At 48.3% G+C, this 21,240-nt stretch overlaps 1 protein-coding gene across 4 annotated transcripts in view; it reads right to left on the bottom strand.

Moving 5' to 3' along the window:
* FBXW9 (F-box and WD repeat domain containing 9) overlaps nt 1-21,240 on the bottom strand; it is an 88,977-nt gene that overhangs the window by 17,583 nt on the left and 50,154 nt on the right. For 3 of the 4 annotated variants that reach the window (XM_063931175.1, XM_063931176.1, XM_063931177.1), the window contains exons 5-9: nt 14,417-14,529; nt 6,596-6,687; nt 6,231-6,379; nt 5,744-5,857; nt 3,357-3,446 (exon numbers count right to left, since the gene is read on the bottom strand). In XM_063931175.1, coding sequence (XP_063787245.1) covers nt 3,357-3,446; nt 5,744-5,857; nt 6,231-6,379; nt 6,596-6,687; nt 14,417-14,529 — 558 coding nt within the window. Of the gene's footprint in view, nt 1-3,356; nt 3,447-5,717; nt 5,858-6,230; nt 6,380-6,595; nt 6,688-14,416; nt 14,530-21,240 lie in introns of those variants that run through there. The other variant, XM_063931178.1, reaches the window with a different exon arrangement.

Here is a 21,240-nt window from a genome sequence, read left to right on the forward strand (position 1 = left end):
TTTTTATCGGGGCACCCCACGCTTCATCACACACGTCATTTAATTCTTCTGATTCGGTAAAAACTACTGGTAGTTTTTTCACACCCCACATAATACCCTGTTTAGTGGTACCTGTAGTATCAGCTAAATGTAACATCTCCTTTATTGCCAAAATCATATAACGTGTGGCCCTACTGGAAAATACGGTTGATTCGTCACCTTCACCACCGGAATCAGTGCCTGTGTCTGGGTCTGTGTCGACCGACTGAGGCAAGGGGCGTTTTACAGCCCCTGACGGTGTTTGAGGCGCCTGGACAGGCACTAATTGAGTGTCCGGCCGCCTCATGTCGGCAAACGACTGCTTAAGCGAGTTGACGCTATCCCGTAATTCCACAAATAAAGGCATCCATTCTGGTGTCGACCCCCTAGGAGGTGACATCCTCATATTTGGCAATTGCTCCGCCTCCACACCAATAACGTCCTCATACATGTCGACACACACGTACCGACACACAGCAGACACACAGGGAATGCTCTATACGAAGACAGGACCCACTAGCCCTTTGGGGAGACAGAGGGAGAGTCTGCCAGCACACACCAAAAAGCGCTATATATGACAGGGATAGCCTTATGATTAAGTGCTCCCTTATAGCTGCTTTTATATTAATATATTGCCATTTATTTTGCCCCCCCTCTCTGTTATACCCTGTTTCTGTAGTGCAGTGCAGGGGAGAGACCTGGGAGCCTTCCTGACCAGCGGAGCTGTGACAGAAAATGGCGCCGTGTGTTGAGGAGATAGGCCCCGCCCCTTTTTCGGCGGGCTCGTCTCCCGCTATTTAGTACATTTAGGCAGGGGTAAATATCTCCATATAGCCTCTGGGGCTATATGTGAGGTATTTTTAGCCTTTTTAAAGGTTTTCATTTGCCTCCCAGGGCGCCCCCCTCCCAGCGCCCTGCACCCTCAGTGACTGCCGTGTGAAGTGTGCTGAGAGGAAAATGGCGCACAGCTGCAGTGCTGTGCGCTACCTTAAGAAGACTGCAGGAGTCTTCAGCCGCCGATTCTGGACCTCTTCTTGCTTCAGCATCTGTGAGGGGGCCGGCGGCGTGGCTCCGGTGACCATCCAGGCTGTACCTGTGATCGTCCCTCTGGAGCTTCATGTCCAGTAGCCAAGAAGCCAATCCATCCTGCACGCAGGTGAGTTCACTTCTTCTCCCCTCTGTCCCTCGTTGCAGTGATCCTGTTGCCAGCAGGAATCACTGTAAAATAAAAAACCTAAGCTAAACTCTCTAAGCAGCTCTTTATGAGAGCCACCTAGAATTGCACCCTTCTCGGCCGGGCACAAAAATCTAACTGGAGTCTGGAGGAGGGTCATAGGGGGAGGAGCCAGTACACACCACCTGACCTGTAAAAGCTTTACTTTTGTGCCCTGTCTCCTGCGGAGCCGCTATTCCCCATGGTCCTTTCAGGAACCCCAGCATCCACTTAGGACGATAGAGAAAAGTTGTATTAAGAATTCAATTACATCGCGCACCTGCGCCCCACCAGGTGGGGCGCAGGTGCGCGATGTAATTGAATTCTTAATACAACTTTTTTCAAGCAAAAGACCCTGAGTGCCGCAGTCTTTGTCTCCTGTATATATATATATATATATATATATAGAACCAATAGTCACCGGCACTCCACCTTATAGAAAAATTGCCTCAGGTGCCATCCAACCAATTAGGCATACAATATATCACTCCAAAAGGCGGCACTCCTTGAGGACTTTCAACAGTACAGAAATGAAGAGACGGACGCCCCAGTCAGTTGTTAACGTTTCAGTTTTTCAACTTTCATCAGAACGCAAATGCCGCCGTTTGGAGTGATATAATATATATATATATATATATATATATATGGGTTGAGATTGAGTTGCGGCAGTTGGGATGCCGGCAGCCAGAATACCGACCGCAGCATCCCGATGATCAGAATTCCGACTGTAAGTATACTTACCTTCCCCCCGGCCCCCTAGCCCTTCTTTTGCGTAGCCTGAACCTAACCCCCCACAGCCTAACCCTCCCTAGTGGTGCCTGAACCTAGCCCCCACCTCCCTACAGCCTAAACCTAACCTCCTCCACCCCTGCATTTTACCTCTCTGGCATGGCGGTGGATGCTCGTTCGGGATCCCAGTGCCCGGCTGGAGACCCTATTCGGGATTCCGGTGTTACTTTTCTGACTGCCAGGAGCCCTGCCGCCGGGATCTTGACCGGATCCCATATAACACATTATATATACACATATATATATATATATATATATATATATATATATATATACATAGTATATATACAAAGCTGACTAAATTGTAAGAGAAATAATAAACAGCAAGTAAATGTGGGGGAATGGGCACGTAATGATTCTGAAAGAGACGTGCAGGAGTCTGAGGGAAATGCTGTAACAGTGTTAAACATTCAATAATCTGTAAAATCACATTATGTTTAGTTAGCCTTGGAGCTAAATATAACCAGCAAGAAGGGTTATACATCTTATAATCCAACCTATGTAGTAGTTATAGCGCTATAAATCCCCTGTAAACAGTGAGAAAGCTGCATACACTGTAATTAGTAGGTAGAAAGTGCTCCCAGACCACTGCAGCCTCCTCTGTTCCCAGTGTTCTGTTCTCTCTGAGAATTCCGCCATGGAAGGCTGGGGGAGGAGCCTCTTGCAATGCAGCGCTGGGAGGAAATGGGAAACTGACGCCTAATCCTGCCCAGGTTTCATGAGGGAATCCTTCTGTCTGCTTGAGCCGCCCTACCCAGTCACAGGGTTGCGCACTGAGCGGTGCCGTGACCTTAGAGTTGCAACCCAGTGCTACTCGGTGGTAGGCTGTGACTGCTTTACTATGTTTCTGTAGACCCCAGCCTCCCACGGGGCAGACACACTGCTATAGGTCCCAGTCCGGTGACCTCCTCTGAGCTGGGAGGCAGAGCGGGGCCGGCGCTTCTAGTGCACTTCTCCAGCAGCCTATACTAATCAAGGCTCCACTCTAATAGTGCACAGAGCACTGTAAACAGGGACTGAGGCGCAGGGACAATCAATAATATAAAGAAAAAACTAGAAAGCCTGCCTTACTCCAAGGGCCTAAAAGTAAAACTGTGGTCCGGCGGGGGTGGGAGGGGATAGAGAGGGTCTATTTTAGTTAATATTTTAGTGTCTAATCCTGTGCCAGCTCCTCTAAGCCATAGTCAAGACCGCAGTGTCCCCCAGATCGGAAGAGGAACTGATTTTCTATCACTTCAAACGAAATCTTCCCACCATGCATAATTCACCCAGACACGTTTGTGTGTTTTTCACAGGTCATTACTGCTGATAATGTCCTCACCCTCCACACACCTACCTTCATAGTTTTATCAGTGGAAGTTGTGTAGAGTGCGCCCGCTGAGTGCCAGATACCAGTAACTTGTGAAGCGTGACCTACATCAAAACACTGAGCGGAAAGAGTAAGCACAGGATAACTGGATCAGGGGGGAGAATAAGGTAATAATACAGGACAGTGTAAGGGGGAGGGAGGATGAGCAGGGCAGGATGCAAGGAAGGAGGTGACGAGTAAGGCAGAACACAGCGGACGAGCGGACAAGCAGAGCAGAACACAGTGGACGAACGGATAAGCAGAGCAGAACACAGGAAAAGAGAAGACAAGCGAAAGCAGAGAGAACAAGCAGGGCAGAACACAAAGGCAGAGAGGATAAGCAGGGCAGAACACAGGGGAAGAGAGGACAATCAGGGCAGAACACGGAAAGAGTGGACAAGCAGGGCAGAACACAAAGGCATAGAGGACAAGCAGGGCAGAGCACAGGGGAAGAGCGGAAAAGAGAAGGCAGAGAGAACAAGCAGGACAGAACACAGGGGAAGAGCGGAACACAAAGGCAGAGAGAACAAGCAGGGTAGAGCACAGGGGAAAAGTGGACAAGAAAAGGTGTAGAAGACAAGCAGGGCAGAACACAGAAGAAGAGCAGACAAGCAAAGGCAGAGAGGACAAGTAGGCAGAACACGGGAAGAGCAGACAAGCAAAGGCAAAGAGGACAAGCAGGGCACACAGGGCGGACAAGCAGGGCAGAACACAGGGGAAGAGTGGACAAGCTAAGGCACTGGGAAAGGATGCACCGGAAGAGCAGATAATCAGGGTAAGGGGGTGGGGTGGGGTGGGGGGGAGATAAAGGATGGGGACACACTGAGGAGAAGATAAAGAATGAGGGAGCCTACAGAAAAAGCAACAGGCAAGAATGCTGGAATGTTGTTAGTAAACTGTTAACAGCAAATTATGGCAGATCCTCTAAACACAGCATGTAGAACTTATACATTGTGCAGACATTACAGGCAGACTATAAACAGATGACAGCTTGTTAAATCGAGTTACATAGAGGAATCAGTCTGAAGGTATGCATCATAACCTAGGGCAGGGGCGGCCAACCAGTCAGTGACAAAGAGACAAAAAATCTTGTTAGGTACGTCAAAGAGCCGACATCGAGCCGAAGGCGCGCATGCAAAAATGGAATGTGGCCTTGTGCCTGCTAGACCACGCCCCTGATATAAAATGCATTGAAAAAGCCAGAAACAACATAAAATAAGAAATTTTAAAGTCAGATCCATTGAAAAAGCCACTTTCACATAAAATACTAGAAAAAGCCAGATTCACATAATAAACTTAAGTTCCCCCATGTGTCACTCCAGCCAGCTCCCCATGTGACACTCCTGCTAGCACCCTCCTATGTCACTCCTGCCAGCTCCCCATGTGACACTCCTGCTAGCACCCTACTATGTCACTCCAGCCAGCTCCCCATGTGACACTCCTGCTAGCACCCTACTATGTCACTCCAGCCAGCTCCCCATGTGACACTCCTGCCAGCACCCCCCATGTCACTCCAGCCAGCTCTCCCATGTGCCACTCCTGCTACCACCCTCCTATGTCACTCCAGCCAGCTTTCACATGTGTCACTACTCCCAGCACCCTCCTTCATCACTCCAGTCAGCTCCTCCATGTGTCACTTCTGCCAGGACCCTTCTGTGTCACCCCAGCCAGCTTCGCCTTGTGTCACTCTAGCCCACCCTCATGTGTCACTAAAGTTCCCCCACCAAGTCGTGCCATTGCTGCAGCCCCTAATGTGTCCTCTGTTTGCTGGTGGGTGTGTCACCTCTAGTATCCGACTCCTTCAGTTTCCAGTCCCTGTAGTGCTGCTGCATGTCTGGCTGGAGTGTAGCAGTTTCTGTATCTGTTGTGGTCACATGATTTAGAGTGTTGGGAGCCACATTTAAATAAAGAAAGAGCCTCGTGCGGCTCAAGAGCCACTGGTTGGCCACCGCTGACCTAGGGAGTTATTTAGGTTTTGTTAGCAAATGAAAAAAGTATGCAGTTAGGCAAAACCATCTGCACTGCAAGGGAGGGGGGGGGCAGATGTAACATGTGCAGAGGGAGTTAGATTTGGGTGGCGGGTGTTCAAACTGAAATCTAAATTGCAGTGTAAAAATAAAGCAGCCAGTATTTACCCTGCACAGAAACAATATAACCCTCCCAAATCTAACTCTCTTTGCACATGTTACATCTGCTCCCCCCAGCAGTGCACATGGTTTTACCCAATTGCTTACTTTTTTGGTTTGCTAACAAACCTGAATAAGGCCCCTAATGACACAATATACAAGTATTAGGCTGATATAACATCATTTTATACAGCTTATACTATGATCTGTATCCATAATGTACCGATATCAAACTGTAATTTCCAGTACCCGCAGGTGCTGGAATGTCCCTCCGTGGCTCCCGTACACATGAACCAGACCTTGGTTGTCTCCTGCCCAAAGCTGCGGCGCTTCATAGGACATGCAGAACAGGTAGTTTTCCAGCTGGGTGAGAGACAAAGGGCAATAAATGAGGATAAAGGATGCGGCAGCAGGTATGAGAGGAGAACCTTCTAGGATAAGAGTGAGAACAGAATACTGGTAGCTCTAACCTACCTATGTACTGTCTAAGTATGTACATAAAAGGCCACAAATATATGGAAACCTCATGGTCACAGCCTGAATGCAATACAACTGTGTACAGTGGTTGTCAGGTAAATTGAGGCTACAGTGAAACCTGCTGAGCAGCATCTTGCCAACAAGCAGCTCTGGAGTAATAATGTACAACAAGCAGTGTAATCTGTATCTATAAGTGAGAAGTGGGCATATGTGAAGAAGGGGTACTTTGTATCCAGAGATTATTTAACCAGTATCCTACCTGTATCCGCTGTGAAACTGCATTAGTTCTGCGGTCAAACACCACCAGTGTCCTGTCCTCACTTCCAGACACAATGTGACGATCGTCAGCCCCCAGGGACAGCACAGGGCTGGAATGTATCTTGCGACACTTGATCAATGGTCGAGATGCTACAAATAGGATCACAAGAGGGATCACTGCTCCCCTCAATCCTATGCCTCATCCTCATTAGAAGGTTACCAGTGTTGTATGATGCCATTCATTTAAATGTAACCATAGTGTCTATATAACAAAGTTTTTATTTCCTTCCTATGTGACTTTCAGAACACAAAGGCTGTGGAAGCCCCCCATATAGATGTATAGTATTGGCATATGGTGTGCCTTACCTCTTGGATCATACACGCTCACTCTCTTGTCATAGGATCCAGCTACCAGGATATCTGGCAGAAATGCCAGGCACAGAATTGCTGCTCGCCCCCTGCACAGAGAGATGTGATTCAGGTGTGAGGAGGATTTAGGGTCCACTAACTGCACATATGAAAAACACTCTAATGCTACACTGGCATTTACTAAGATCACTTACTACAATTTCTGGATGGACCAGAGATTGACCCAAACACATATTGGGTACCTGTGACATCCGAATCAGTGCCCGCCCCGTAAAGATCAAAATTTCCCTATGTGCAGAACAATGTACTGTCTCTATCCTGAGGAAAATCTATGCTGTATACACCGCCTGGTGAATGCAGCACAGAACAATGTACTATCTGTATCCTGAGGACAGTCCATGCTGTATAGACCACCCGGTGAATGCAGCACAGAACAATGTACTGTATCTATCCTGAGGACAGTCCATGCTGTATACATCGCCCGGTGAATGCAGCACAGAACAATGTGCTGTCTGTATCCTGAGGACAATCCATGCTGTATACATCGCCCGGTGAATGCAGCACAGAACAATGTACTGTCTCTATCCTGAGGACAGTCCATGCTGTATACACCGCCCGGTGAATGCAGCACAGAACAATGTACTGTCTCTATCCTGAGGAAGATCCATGCTGTATACATCGCCCAGGGAATACAGCACAGAACAATATACTGTCTCTATCCTGAGGACAATTCATGCTGTATACATCACCCAGTGAATGCAGCACAGAACAATGTACTGTCTCTATCCTGAGGAAAATCCATGCTGTATACACCGCCCGGTGAATGCAGCACAGAACAATGTACTGTCTCTATCCTGAGGACAGTCCATGCTGTATACACCGCCCGGTGAATGCAGCACAGAACAATGTACTGTCTCTATCCTGAGGAAAATCCATGCTGTATACACCGCCCGGTGAATGCAGCACAGAACAATGTACTATCTGTATCCTGAGGACAGTCCATGCTGTATAGACCACCCGGTGAATGCCGCACAGAACAATGTACTGTCTCTATCCTGAGGACAGTCCATGCTGTATACACCGCCCGGTGAATGCAGCACAGAACAATGTACTGTCTCTATCCTGAGGACAATCCATGCTGTATACATCGTCCGGTGAATGCAGCACAGAACAATGTACTGTCTCTATCCTGAGGACAATCCATGCTGTATACATCGCCCAGGGAATGCAGCACAGAACAATGTACTGTATCTATCCTGAGGACAGTCCATGCTGTATACATCGCCCGGTGAATGCAGCACAGAACAATGTGCTGTCTGTATCCTGAGGACAATCCATGCTGTATACATCGCCCGGTGAATGCAGCACAGAACAATGTACTGTCTCTATCCTGAGGACAGTCCATGCTGTATACACCGCCCGGTGAATGCAGCACAGAACAATGTACTATCTCTATCCTGAGGAAAATCCATGCTGTATACATCGCCCAGGGAATACAGCACAGAACAATGTACTGTCTCTATCCTGAGGACAATTCATGCTGTATACATCACCCAGTGAATGCAGCACAGAACAATGTACTGTCTCTATCCTGAGGAAAATCCATGCTGTATACACCGCCCGGTGAATGCAGCACAGAACAATGTACTGTCTCTATCCTGAGGAAAATCCATGCTGTATACACCGCCCGGTGAATGCAGCACAGAACAATGTACTGTCTGTATCCAGAGGACAGTCCATGCTGTATAGACCACCCGGTGAATGCCGCACAGAACAATGTACTGTCTCTATCCTGAGGACAGTCCATGCTGTATACACCGCCCGGTGAATGCAGCACAGAACAATGTACTGTCTGTATCCTGAGGACAATTTATGCTGTATACACCGCCCGGTGAATGCAGCACAGAACAATGTACTGTCTGTATCCTGAGGACAATCCATGCTGTATACATCGCCCGGTGAATGCAGCACAGAACAATGTACTGTCTCTATCCTGAGGACAGTCCATGCTGTATACACCGCCCGGTGAATGCAGCACAGAACAATGTACTGTCTCTATCCTGAGGAAAATCCATGCTGTATACATCGCCCAGGGAATACAGCACAGAACAATGTACTGTCTCTATCCTGAGGACAATTCATGCTGTATACATCACCCAGTGAATGCAGCACAGAACAATGTACTGTCTCTAACCTGAGGAAAATCCATGCTGTATACACCGCCCGGTGAATGCAGCACAGAACAATGTACTGTCTCTATCCTGAGGACAGTCCATGCTGTATACACCGCCCGGTGAATGCAGCACTGAACAATGTACTGTCTCTATCCTGAGGAAAATCCATGCTGTATACACCGCCCGGTGAATGCAGCACAGAACAATGTACTATCTGTATCCTGAGGACAGTCCATGCTGTATAGACCACCCGGTGAATGCCGCACAGAACAATGTACTGTCTCTATCCTGAGGACAGTCCATGCTGTATACACCGCCCGGTGAATGCAGCACAGAACAATGTACTGTCTCTATCCTGAGGACAATCCATGCTGTATACATCGTCCGGTGAATGCAGCACAGAACAATGTACTGTCTCTATCCTGAGGACAATCCATGCTGTATACATCGCCCAGGGAATGCAGCACAGAACAATGTGCTGTCTGTATCCTGAGGACAATCCATGCTGTATACATCGCCCGGTGAATGCAGCACAGAACAATGTACTGTCTCTATCCTGAGGACAGTCCATGCTGTATACACCGCCCGGTGAATGCAGCACAGAACAATGTACTGTCTCTATCCTGAGGAAAATCCATGCTGTATACACCGCCCGGTGAATGCAGCACAGAACAATGTACTGTCTGTATCCAGAGGACAGTCCATGCTGTATAGACCACCCGGTGAATGCCGCACAGAACAATGTACTGTCTCTATCCTGAGGACAGTCCATGCTGTATACACCGCCCGGTGAATGCAGCACAGAACAATGTACTGTCTGTATCCTGAGGACAATTTATGCTGTATACACCGCCCGGTGAATGCAGCACAGAACAATGTACTGTCTGTATCCTGAGGACAATTTATGCTGTATACACCGCCCGGTGAATGCAGCACAGAACAATGTACTGTCTGTATCCTGAGGACAATTTATGCTGTATACACCGCCCGGTGAATGCAGCACAGAACGATGTACTGTCTGTATCCTGAGGACAATCCATGCTGTATACATCGCCCGGTGAATGCAGCACAGAACAATGTACTGTCTCTATCCTGTGGAAAATCCATGCTGTATACATCGCCCGGTGAATGCAGCACAGAACAATGTACTGTCTCAATCCTGAGGACAATCCATGCTGTATACACCGCCCGGTGAATGCAGCACAGAACAATGTACTGTCTGTATCCTGAGGCCAATTCATGATGTATACATCGCCCAGGGAATGCAGCACAGAACAATGTACTGTCTGTATCCTGAGGCCAATTCATGATGTATACATCGCCCAGGGAATGCAGCACAGAACAATGGCCCTCATTCCGAGTTGATCGGTCGGTATTTTTCATCGCATCGCAATGAAAATCCGCTTAGTACGCATGCGCAATATTCGCACTGCGACTGCGCCAAGTAATTTAACAATGAAGATAGTATTTTTACTCACGGCTTTTTCATCGCTCCGGCGATCGTAATGTGATTGACAGGAAATGGGTGTTACTGGGCGGAAACACAGCGTTTTATGGGCGTGTGGATGAAAACACTACCGTTTCCGGAAAAAACGCAGGAGTGGCTGGAGAAACGGGGGAGTGTCTGAGCGAACGCTGGGTGTGTTTGTGACGTCAAACCAGGAACGACAAGCACTGAACTGATCGCACAGGCAGAGTAAGGTTGAAGTTACTCAGAAACTGCAAAGTAGTTTGTAATCGCAATATTGCGAATACATCGGTCGCAATTTTAAGAAGCTAAGATACACTCCCAGTAGGCGTAGGCTTAGCGTGTGTAACTCTGCTAAATTCGCCTTGCGACCGATCAACTCGGAATGAGGGCCAATGTACTGTCTGTATCCTGAGGCCAATTCATGATGTATACATCGCCCAGGGAATGCAGCAGAGAACAATGTACTGTCTCTATCCTGAGGAAAATCCATGCTGTATACACCGCCCGGTGAATGCAGCACAGAACAATGTACTGTCTCTATCCTGAGGACAATCCATGCTGTATACACCGCCCGGTGAATGCAGCACAGAACAATGTACTGTCTCTATCCTGAGGACAATCCATGCTGTATACACCGCCCGGTGAATGCCGCACAGAACAATGTACTGTCTCTATCCCGAGGACAATCCATGCTGTATACACCGCCCGGTGAATGCAGCACAGAACAATGTGCTGTCTGTATCCTGAGGACAATCCATGCTGTATACACCGCCCGGTGAATGCAGCACAGAACAATGTACTGTCTCTATGCTGAGGACAATTCATGCTGTATACATCACCTGGTGAATGCCGCACAGAACAATGTGCTGTCTCTATCCCGAGGACAATCCATGCTGTATACACCGCACGGTGAATGCAGCACAGAACAATGTGCTGTCTGTATCCTGAGGACAATCCATGCTGTATACACCGCCCGGTGAATGCAGCACAGAACAATGTACTGTCTCTATCCCGAGGACAATCCATGCTGTATACACCGCCCGGTGAATGCAGCACAGAACAATGTACTGTCTCTATCCTGAGGACAATTCATGCTGTATACACCGCCCGGTGAATGCAGCACTGAACAATGTACTGTCTCTATGCTGAGGACAATTCATGCTGTATACACCACCCGGTGAATGCCGCACAGGACAATGTACTGTCTCTATCCTGAGGACAATTCATGCTGTATACATCGCCCAGGGAATGCAGCACAGAACAATGTACTGTCTCTATGCTGAGGACAATTCATGCTGTATACATCACCCAGTGAATGCAGCACAGAACAATGTACTGTCTCTATCCTGAGGACAATTCATGCTGTATACATCGCCCAGGGAATGCAGCACAGAACAATGTACTGTCTCTATCCTGAGGACAATTCATGCTGTATACAGCACCCGGTGAATGCAGCACAGAACAATGTACTGTCTCTATCCTGAGGACAGTTTATGCTGTATACATCGCCCAGGGAATGCCGCACAGAACAATGTACTGTCTCTATGCTGAGGACAATTCATGCTGTATACATCACCCAGTGAATGCAGCACAGAACAATGTACTGTCTCTATCCCGAGGACAATCCATGCTGTATACACCGCCCGGTGAATGCAGCACAGAACAATGTGCTGCTGTATCCTGAGGACAATCCATGCTGTATACACCGCCCGGTGAATGCAGCACAGAACAATGTACTGTCTCTATGCTGAGGAAAATTCATGCTGTATACATCACCCAGTGAATGCAGCACAGAACAATGTACTGTCTCTATGCTGAGGAAAATTCATGCTGTATACATCACCCAGTGAATGCAGCACAGAACAATGTACTGTCTCTATCCTGAGGACAATTCATGCTGTATACATCGCCCAGGGAATGCAGCACAGAACAATGTACTGTCTCTATCCTGAGGACAATTCATGCTGTATACACCACCCGGTGAATGCAGCACAGAACAATGTACTGTCTCTATCCTGAGGACAATTCATGCTGTATACATCGCCCAGGGAATGCAGCACAGAACAATGTACTGTCTCTATCCTGAGGACAATTTATGCTGTATACATCGCCCAGGGAATGCCGCACAGAACAATGTACTGTCTCTAGTCTGAGGACAATTCATGCTGTATAAATCGCCTGGTGAATGCAGCACAGAACAATGGGGGTCATTCCGAGTTGTTCGCTCGTTATATTTTTCTCGCAACGGAGCGATTAGTCGCTAATGCGCATGCGCAATGTCCGCAGTGCGACTGCGCCAAGTAAATTTGCTATGCAGTTAGGTATTTTACTCACGGCATTACAAGGTTTTTTCTTCGTTCTGGTGATCATAATGTGATTGACAGGAAGTGGGTGTTTCTGGGCGGAAACTGGCCGTTTTATGGGTGTGTGCGAAAAAACGCTACCGTTTCGGGGAAAAACGCGGGAGTGGCTGGAGAAACGGAGGAGTGTCTGGCCGAACGCTGGGAGTGTTTGTGACGTCAAACCAGGAACGAAACTGACTGAACTGATCGCAGTTGCCGAGTAAGTGTGGAGCTACTCAGAAACTGCTAAGAAGTGTCTATTCGCAATTTTGCTAATCTTTCGTTCGCAATTTTGATAAGCTAAGATTCACTCCCAGTAGGCGGCGGCTTGGCGTGTGCAAAGCTGCTAAAAGCAGCTTGCGAGCGAACAACTCGGAATGAGGGCCAATGTACTGTCTCTATCCTGAGGACAATTCATGCTGTATACACCGCCCGGTGAATGCAGCACAGAACAATGTACTGTCTCTATCCTGAGGACAGCCCATGCTGTACACATCGCCCAGGGAATGCAGCACAGAACAATGTACTGTCTCTATCCTGAGGACAATTCATGCTGTATACACCGCCCGGTGAATGCAGCACTGAACAATGTACTGTCTCTATCCTGAGGACAATTCATGCTGTATACACCGCCCGGTGAATGCAGCACAGAACAATGTACTGTCTCTATCCTGAGGACAGTCCATGCTGTATACATCGCCCAGGGAATGCAGCACAGAACAATGTACTGTCTCTATCCTGAGGACAGTCCATGCTGTATACATCGCCCGGTGAATGCCGCACAGAACAATGTACTGTCTCTATCCTGAGGACAATCCATGCTGTATACACCGCCCGGTGAATGCAGCACAGTACAATTTACTGTCTCTATCCTGAGGACAGTGCATGCTGTATATATCGCCCGGTGAATGCAGCACAGTACAATTTACTGTCTCTATCCTGAGTACAATCAAGGCTGTATACACCATCCGGTGAATGCAGCATAGAACAAGGTACTGTCTCTATCCTGAGGACAATCCATGCGCTACTCCATGCTTCAAGGGTCCCAGGGTGGCTCTGCTAGTTGCAGAGAGGGGAATTCCAAATGGGAGGGTATTGGTGGTTTGTTATCATTTAGACCAGAGGTGCACAACATTTGTGGTCTGACTGCCACACGGATATTCTGGACTCATTTGAGGCAACAGCAATCAAATGCTTACTTAAAGAGTGTAAAACCTGTAGAATTTTGTGCAGGCAATAGGGAATGTATCTGTGTCTCTGGACACTGCGTAGGGAAAGAAGTGTATGCCCACCTATAAGCAGTGGTCCACATCCGAAAAGGACATGAACAGGCACCTCTCCCATAACACCATTCCCCATCCCTTATATATGTGGCCCGTTTCTACCACCACTACCTGTAGCACAAATCTGCCCCCAGCCCTCCTCTGCAACATACTTCTCCTCCCCTGGTCCCAGGCTGTCTAGATTACCATCACTCTACATACCTGCCCTGTGATCAGGATGTGGCTAATCTCACACAATGTCAGTGAAACCTAGCCCTGTGAGATGAGACACTGGTCATGTCTAACTTGCTAAAGTCTGCACTACAGTGACTGTCTGGCAGCCAATCACATGGCAGCTGAGTACTTTTGATTCGCTGCCAGGCAGTCTGACCTTAAGGTTGTTGTCCTGTGCCCGCAGTGAGACCGGGCATTCAGAACAGCATCCTGGGTCCCTCTATATCTCTGCTGCTTCCTGCAGGTAGCAAGAGATGACTTTGCAGGCCTCATGCAGATCCTTGGACAGTGAGTGCATTGTGCATCTCTGCTTCAGACGTATGCTGGCATCTTACCTCATCTCTCCCACCTGCTGACCCTCAGCACCAATGTCCCAAATCTTCATGGTGCTGTCCCAGGACCCTGAACACACAAGATTCTCGCAAGCGGCGAGTGACCAGGCCCAGCCCTATGAGAGAAAAAATAAGATTTTAAACCTACCGGTAAATCTTTTTCTCCTAGTCCGTAGAGGATGCTGGGGACTCCGTAAGGACCATGGGGTATAGACGGGCTCCGCAGGAGATATGGGCACTCTAAAGAACTTTTAGTATGGGTGTGCACTGGCTCCTCCCTTTATGCCCCTCCTCCAGACCTCAGTTAGAGAAACTGTGCCCAGAGGAGATGGACAATATGAGGAAAGGATTTTGTAAATCTAAGGGCAAGATTCATACCAGCCCACACCAATCATACCATATAACTTAGAATATACGCAACTAGTCAACAGTATGAACGAAAAAAACAGTATCAGTCTAAGACCGATTCCAACTGTAACATAACCCTTATGTAAGCAATAACTATATACAAGTCTTGCAGATTTAGTCCGCACTGGGACGGGCGCCCAGCATCCTCTACGGACTAGGAGAAAAAGATTTACCGGTAGGTTTAAAATCTTATTTTCTCTTACGTCCTAGAGGATGCTGGGGACTCCGTAAGGACCATGGGGTTTATACCAAAGCTCCAAACCGGGCGGGAGAGTGCGGATGACTCTGCAGCACCGATTGAGCAAACGCGAGGTCCTCTTCAGCCAGGGTATCAAACTTGTAGAATTTTGCAAAAGTGTTTGAACCCTACCAAGTAGCAGCTCGGCACAACTGCAATGCCGAGACGCCTCGGGCAGCCGCCCAAGAAGAGCCCACCTTCCTAGTGGAATGGGCCTTTACCGAATTTGGTACCGTCAATCCAGCAGTAGAATGAGCCTGTTGAATCGTGTTACAGATCCAGCGAGCAATAGTCTGTTTAGAAGCAGGCGCGCCAATCTTGTTGGCTGCATACAGGACAAACAGAGCCTCTGTTTTCCTAACCCTAGCCGTCCTGGCTACGTAGATTTTTAAGGCCCTGACCACATCCAGGGACTTTGAATCCTCCAAGTCACCCGTAGCCACAGGCACCACAATAGGTTGGTTCAAATGAAAAGAAGAGACCACCTTAGGCAGAAATTGAGGACGAGTCCTCAATTCTGCTCTATCCACATGAAAAATCAAGTAGGGCTCTTGTGAGATAAGGCCGCCAACTCCGACACCCGCCGTGCAGATGCCAAGGCTAATAACATAACCACCTTCCAGGTGAGAAATTTTAATTCCACCGTTTGAAGAGGTTCAAACCATTGTGATTTAAGGAACTGTAACACTACGTTAAGGTCCCATGGTGCCACTGGTGGCACAAAAGGAGGCTGGATGTGCAGCACTCCCTTCACGAAAGTTTGGACTTCAGGGAGAGAAGCCAATTCCTTTTGAAAAAATATAGATAGGGCCGAAATCTGTACCTTAATGGAGCCTAATTTTAGGCCCATATCCACTCCCGTCTGTAGGAAGTGAAGAAAACGGCCCAGATGGAAACCTTCCGCAGGAGCATTCTTGGTTTCACACCAAGATACATACTTCCTCCAGATACGGTGATAATGCTTCAGAATCACCAGAATCAGAATCAGCTTTATTGGCCAGGTGTACTCACGTACACTAGGAATTCTTTGTGGTACAATGCATCGCCAAGCAGCAACATGGAGGAAAAAACGTAGCATACATTACAAACATTACACATATGAGTTCATACTGCACATATGCAACTGTACAGTAGACATATTATACATTTAAGACTAAAAACTAAGGCTGCTTGGCAGAGAAGCACCGAGGCAGCCATCCGCGGTGCCAACTAGAACTCACACAATGCACATAATACAGAAGATTTAAGTATTACATCAAAAGATAAACCACACAGACAAAGACACAGAAAGAATAATGCATGATTGGTGTAGGCATTTTGAGTAATAACCTCCAGGGGTTGTGTATTCCACCATCACAAGGCACCAGGTGCGGCAGCCATCTTAGGCGCACTGCGTAGGATTACCCAGGGTGGAATAGTCCACCCCTAGAAGAGAACACAAAATGGGGAGATTGCAGAGTCCTTAAGTTCAGAGTAGGGTTCCAATAAAAACATCAGGTCCACGCATTTTTCATCCCATCCACAAGCGCACCAGATAAGGCAGCCATGTTGGGCGCACTACAAGGTTACACAGTGGGAGATGAGCCATACAGGGGCCAAATGCATGTATGGGAGAACTGACACGTATGTAGGAGTATGCTATACCCTGCATGGAAAGATCCAAATGAAGCACACCCCGCCCACAGGGGAACCATCCGAGGCAGCCATGTGGGGCGCACTGCATAGGTTACTGCTGGCAGGGTGTGCAACCAATGGAGGTACACATTATGGGAATAGCACACAGTGGGGTGGAAGTACCGTGTAAGAAGAAAGAGAAGAGAAAGACACATTTGCAGGAAAACTGTACTAACATTATTTTGTGAAAAAGATAAATGTCCTGGTCTCATGAGAGCAGTGCGGGTGGGTGTGAGAATGTGGGGTGCACACTAATGTCCAATGGAACTGACCCAGCAAAGTCTGGTCCTGATGCGCACGTCCCTCAGTTCCCTGCTGAGCTTGAGGGGTAGTCCCGGGGGCAGTCATGATGTTCTTGGACACAGAAGTAGTAGGCATTGGTCCTGGTGTTCTCATAGCAGAGGTGAGGAGAGGCCACATAATGTTCCAGATTTCTTTCTTGATGCTGTTCAATGTTTGTTTAACTGTTTTTTTAACTGTTCATTTTCAAGACGCTTAGAGAAGGAACGCTTTGAGTATTGGAACGCACAGCTGACATGCACAGCTGTGCATGGTTGAAGTTACAGATATACTATGGGAAATTGACCCAACTACAGCTGAGGCAATGTCCCACTAATCAAAGGTGTTACATTACACAGTGTTTGACTAAACAAACACCAGCCCAGTGAGCCTTAATTAAATATGCGGCACTGACCAAGCTTTGAAACGCAGGTATTTTAAATTACAAACAAAAGCATAAATCACAAAACTGACTAACAAATGATTTGAACATACATTTGGAATATAGATGATTTGCATAGGTGCAGATAGCAACAGGCAGATTCGCCGTTACCTCCTTCCTAGCCTTTATCAGAGTAGGGATAACTTCCTCCGGAATACCTCTCTGCTAGGATTCGGTGTTCAACCGCCATGCCGTCAAACGCAACCGCGGTAAGTCTTGGAACATGCAAGGCCCCTGCTGTAACAGGTCCTTCCTGAGAGGAAGAGGCCACGGATCTTCTGTGAGCATTTCCTGAAGATCAGAATACCAGGCCCTTCGAGGCCAATCTGGAACCACGAGTATTGCTTGTACTCTGTTTCGTCTTATGATTCTCAACACTTTTGAGATGAGAGGTAGAGGAGGGAACACATAGACCGACTGAAACACCCATGGTGTCACTAGGGCGTCTACCGCTACTGCCTGAGGGTCCCTTGACCTGGCACAATACCTCCGAAGCTTTTTGTTGAGGCGTGACGCCATCATGTTTATTTGAGGAAGTCCCCAAAGACTTGCTATCTCTGCAAAGACCTCTTGATGAAGTCCCCACTCTCCTGGATGGAGATCGTGTCTGCTGAGGAAGTCTGCTTCCCAGTTGTCCACTCCCGGTATGAAGATTGCTAACAGAACGCTTACGTGATTTTCTGCCCAGCGCAGAATTCTGGTGGCTTCCGCCATCGCCACTCTGCTCCTTGTCCCGCCTTGGCGGTTTACATGAGCCACTGCTGTGATGTTGTCTGATTGGATCAGAACCGGTAGGTCGCGAAGAAGATACTCCGCTTGTCGTAGGCCGTTGTATATGGCCCTCAATTCCAGTACGTTGATGTGTAGACAAGCCTCCTGGCTTGACCATACCCCTTGAAAATTTCTTCCTTTTGTGACTGCTCCCCATCCTCGGAGGCTCGCGTCCGTGGTCACCAGAACCCAGTCTTGAATGCCGAACCTGCGACCCTCTAGAAGGGGAGTACTCTGCAGCCACCACAGGAGACACCCCCTGGCCCTGGGGGACAGGCTTATCTTTCGATGAAGGTGTAGATGGGTCCCCGACCATTTGTCGAGAAGGTCCCACTGAAACGTCCTCGCATGGAACCTGCCGAAGGGAATGGTCTCGTAGGCTGCCACCATTTTTCCCAGAACTCGAGTGCATTGATGAACAGACACTCTTTTTGGTTTTAGCAGGTCCCTCACCATGTTCTGGATGTCCTGGGCTTTTTCTATTGGTAGAAAAACCCTCTTTTGTTCCGTGTCCAGAATCATGCCTAGGAATGATAGTCGAGTCGTTGGAAGCAACTGTGACTTTGGCAGATTGAGAATCCAACCGTGTTGATGTAACACTCTCAGGAAGAGTGACACGCTTTCCAGCAATTGATCCCTTGATCTCGCCTTTATCAGGAGATCGTCCAAGTACGGGATAATTGTGACACCCTGCTTGCGCAGGAGCACCATCATTTCCGCCATTACCTTGGTGAAAATCCTCGGGGCCGTGGAAAGCCCAAACGGCAACATCTGAAACTGGTAATGACAGTCCTGTACCACGAAACGCAGGTATTCTTGATGAAGAGGAAATATGGGGACATGAAGGTAGGCATCCTTCACGTCCAGCGACACCATAAAATCCCCTGCTTCCAGACTGGATATCACAGTCCGGAGTGATTCCATCTTGAATTTGAACTTTTTCAAGTATAGGTTTCGTGATTTTAGATTCAAAATTGGTCTGACCGAACCATCCGGCTTCGGGACCACAAACATTGTTGAATAGTACCCTTTGCCCTGTTGGCCTAGGGGAACCTTGACAATCACTTGCTGTTGACACAGCTTTTGAATTGCATCTAATGCCACTTCCCTCTCCGGGGGAGAGGTTGGCAAGGCCGACTTGAGAAATCGGCGAGGGGGCACCTCTTCGAACTCCAGTTTGTAACCTTGGGATACAATTTCCAACGCCCAAGGATCCACGCCTGATAGGACCCAGACCTGGCTGAAGAGTCGAAGACGTGCCCCCACCGGTGCGGACTCCCTCCGTGGAGCCCCAGCGTCATGCGGTGGAGTTAGCAGAAGCCGGGGAGGACTTCTGGTCCTGGGAACTAGCCGAAGCAGGTGTTCTCTTACCTCTACCCTTACCTCTGGCGAGGAAAGAGGAGCCCCGACCTCTTCTGGACTTATGCGACCGAAAGGACTGCATCTGATATTGTGGGGTTTTCTTTTGCTGTGGGGGAACAAAAGGCAAAAAAGTAGATTTACCCGCGGTAGCTGTGGAAACCAGGTCCACGAGACCGTCCCCAAACAAAACTTCACCCTTGTAAGGAAAAACCTCCATATGATTTTTTGAGTCGGCATCACCATTGGTGGGTCCACAGAGCTCCCCTTGCCTAAACTGCCATGGCGTTGGCTCTGGAGCCAAGCAGTCCCACGTCTCTTTGAGCGTCTCTCATATACAAGACTGCGTCCTTAATGTGTCCCAAAGTCAGGACAACGGTATCCTTGTCCAGGGTATCCATGTCAGCCAACAAGATATCTGTCCATGCTGCAACAGCGCTACAGACCCATGCCGATGCTATTGCCGGTCTGAGTAAAGCCCCTGTATGTGCATAAATAGACTTTAAGGTAGTCTCCTGTCTACGATCCGCAGGATCCTTAAGGGCCGCGGTGTCAGGAGACGGTAGCGCCACCTTCTTGGACAGACGCGTTAATGCCTTGTCCACCCTGGGCGAGGATTCCCAACGTACCCTGTCCTTTGCAGGAAAAGGATACGCCATAAGGATCCTCTTGGGAATCTGCAGTTTTTTGTCTGGAGTTTCCCAAGCTTTTTCAAATAATTCGTTCAGTTCATGAGATGGAGGAAACGTTACCTCAGGTTTCTTTTCCTTATACATGCGCACCCTCGTGTCAGGGACAGAGGGGTCATCTGTGATATGTAAAACATCTTTTATTGCCATAATCATACAATGAATACTTTTGGCCACCTTAGGGTGCAACCTTGCCTCATCGTAGTCGACACTGGAGTCAGAATCCGTGTCGGTATCAGTGTCTACTATTTGTGGTAAGGGACGCTTTTGAGACCCTGACGGGCCCTGTGACCCAGCCACATCAGCGGATTGACTCCCTGCTGTTTCCTTGGACTCAGCTTTGTCCATTCTCTTATGTAATAAGGTCACATTAGCATTTAAAATATTCCACATATCATACCAATCATGAGTCGGCGTTGCCGACGGAGACACCACAATCATCTGCTCCACCTCCTCCTTGGATGAGCCTTCCGCTTCAGACATGTCGACACACGCAGGGATATATCTATAAGGGGACAGTTCCCCAACAAGGCCTTTTGGAGAGACAGAGAGAGAGTATGCCAGCACACACCCCAGCGCCAACTGACACTGGAAACAATTCCCAGATTTAGCGCTTTTATATTAAGTCAATCGTGTAATACACTCACTGCGCCAAAATGTCCCCCCTCTTTTTCAGCCGTGCATCACCGTTCTGCAGGGGAGAGTCCGGGGAGACAGCTTCTCTTCAGCACACTGTGGAGAAAATGGCGCTGGTTAGTGCTGTGCGACCAAGCTCCGACCCCTCTAGTGGCGGGCTTCGGTCCCGCTCAAATTCACAATTAATGGCGGGGGATGAACATATCCACTGACTCCGCAGCCCATATGTGTCATAACATGCCAAAAATAGAAGTATATATTGCTGCCCAGGACGCTCCCCCTGCGCCCTGCACCCATCAGTGCCTGCCGTGTGTGTAACTTGTGGGCGCAA

This window comes from Pseudophryne corroboree, chromosome 6, assembly GCF_028390025.1.
Source record: "Pseudophryne corroboree isolate aPseCor3 chromosome 6, aPseCor3.hap2, whole genome shotgun sequence".
NCBI lineage: Eukaryota > Metazoa > Chordata > Amphibia > Anura > Myobatrachidae > Pseudophryne > Pseudophryne corroboree.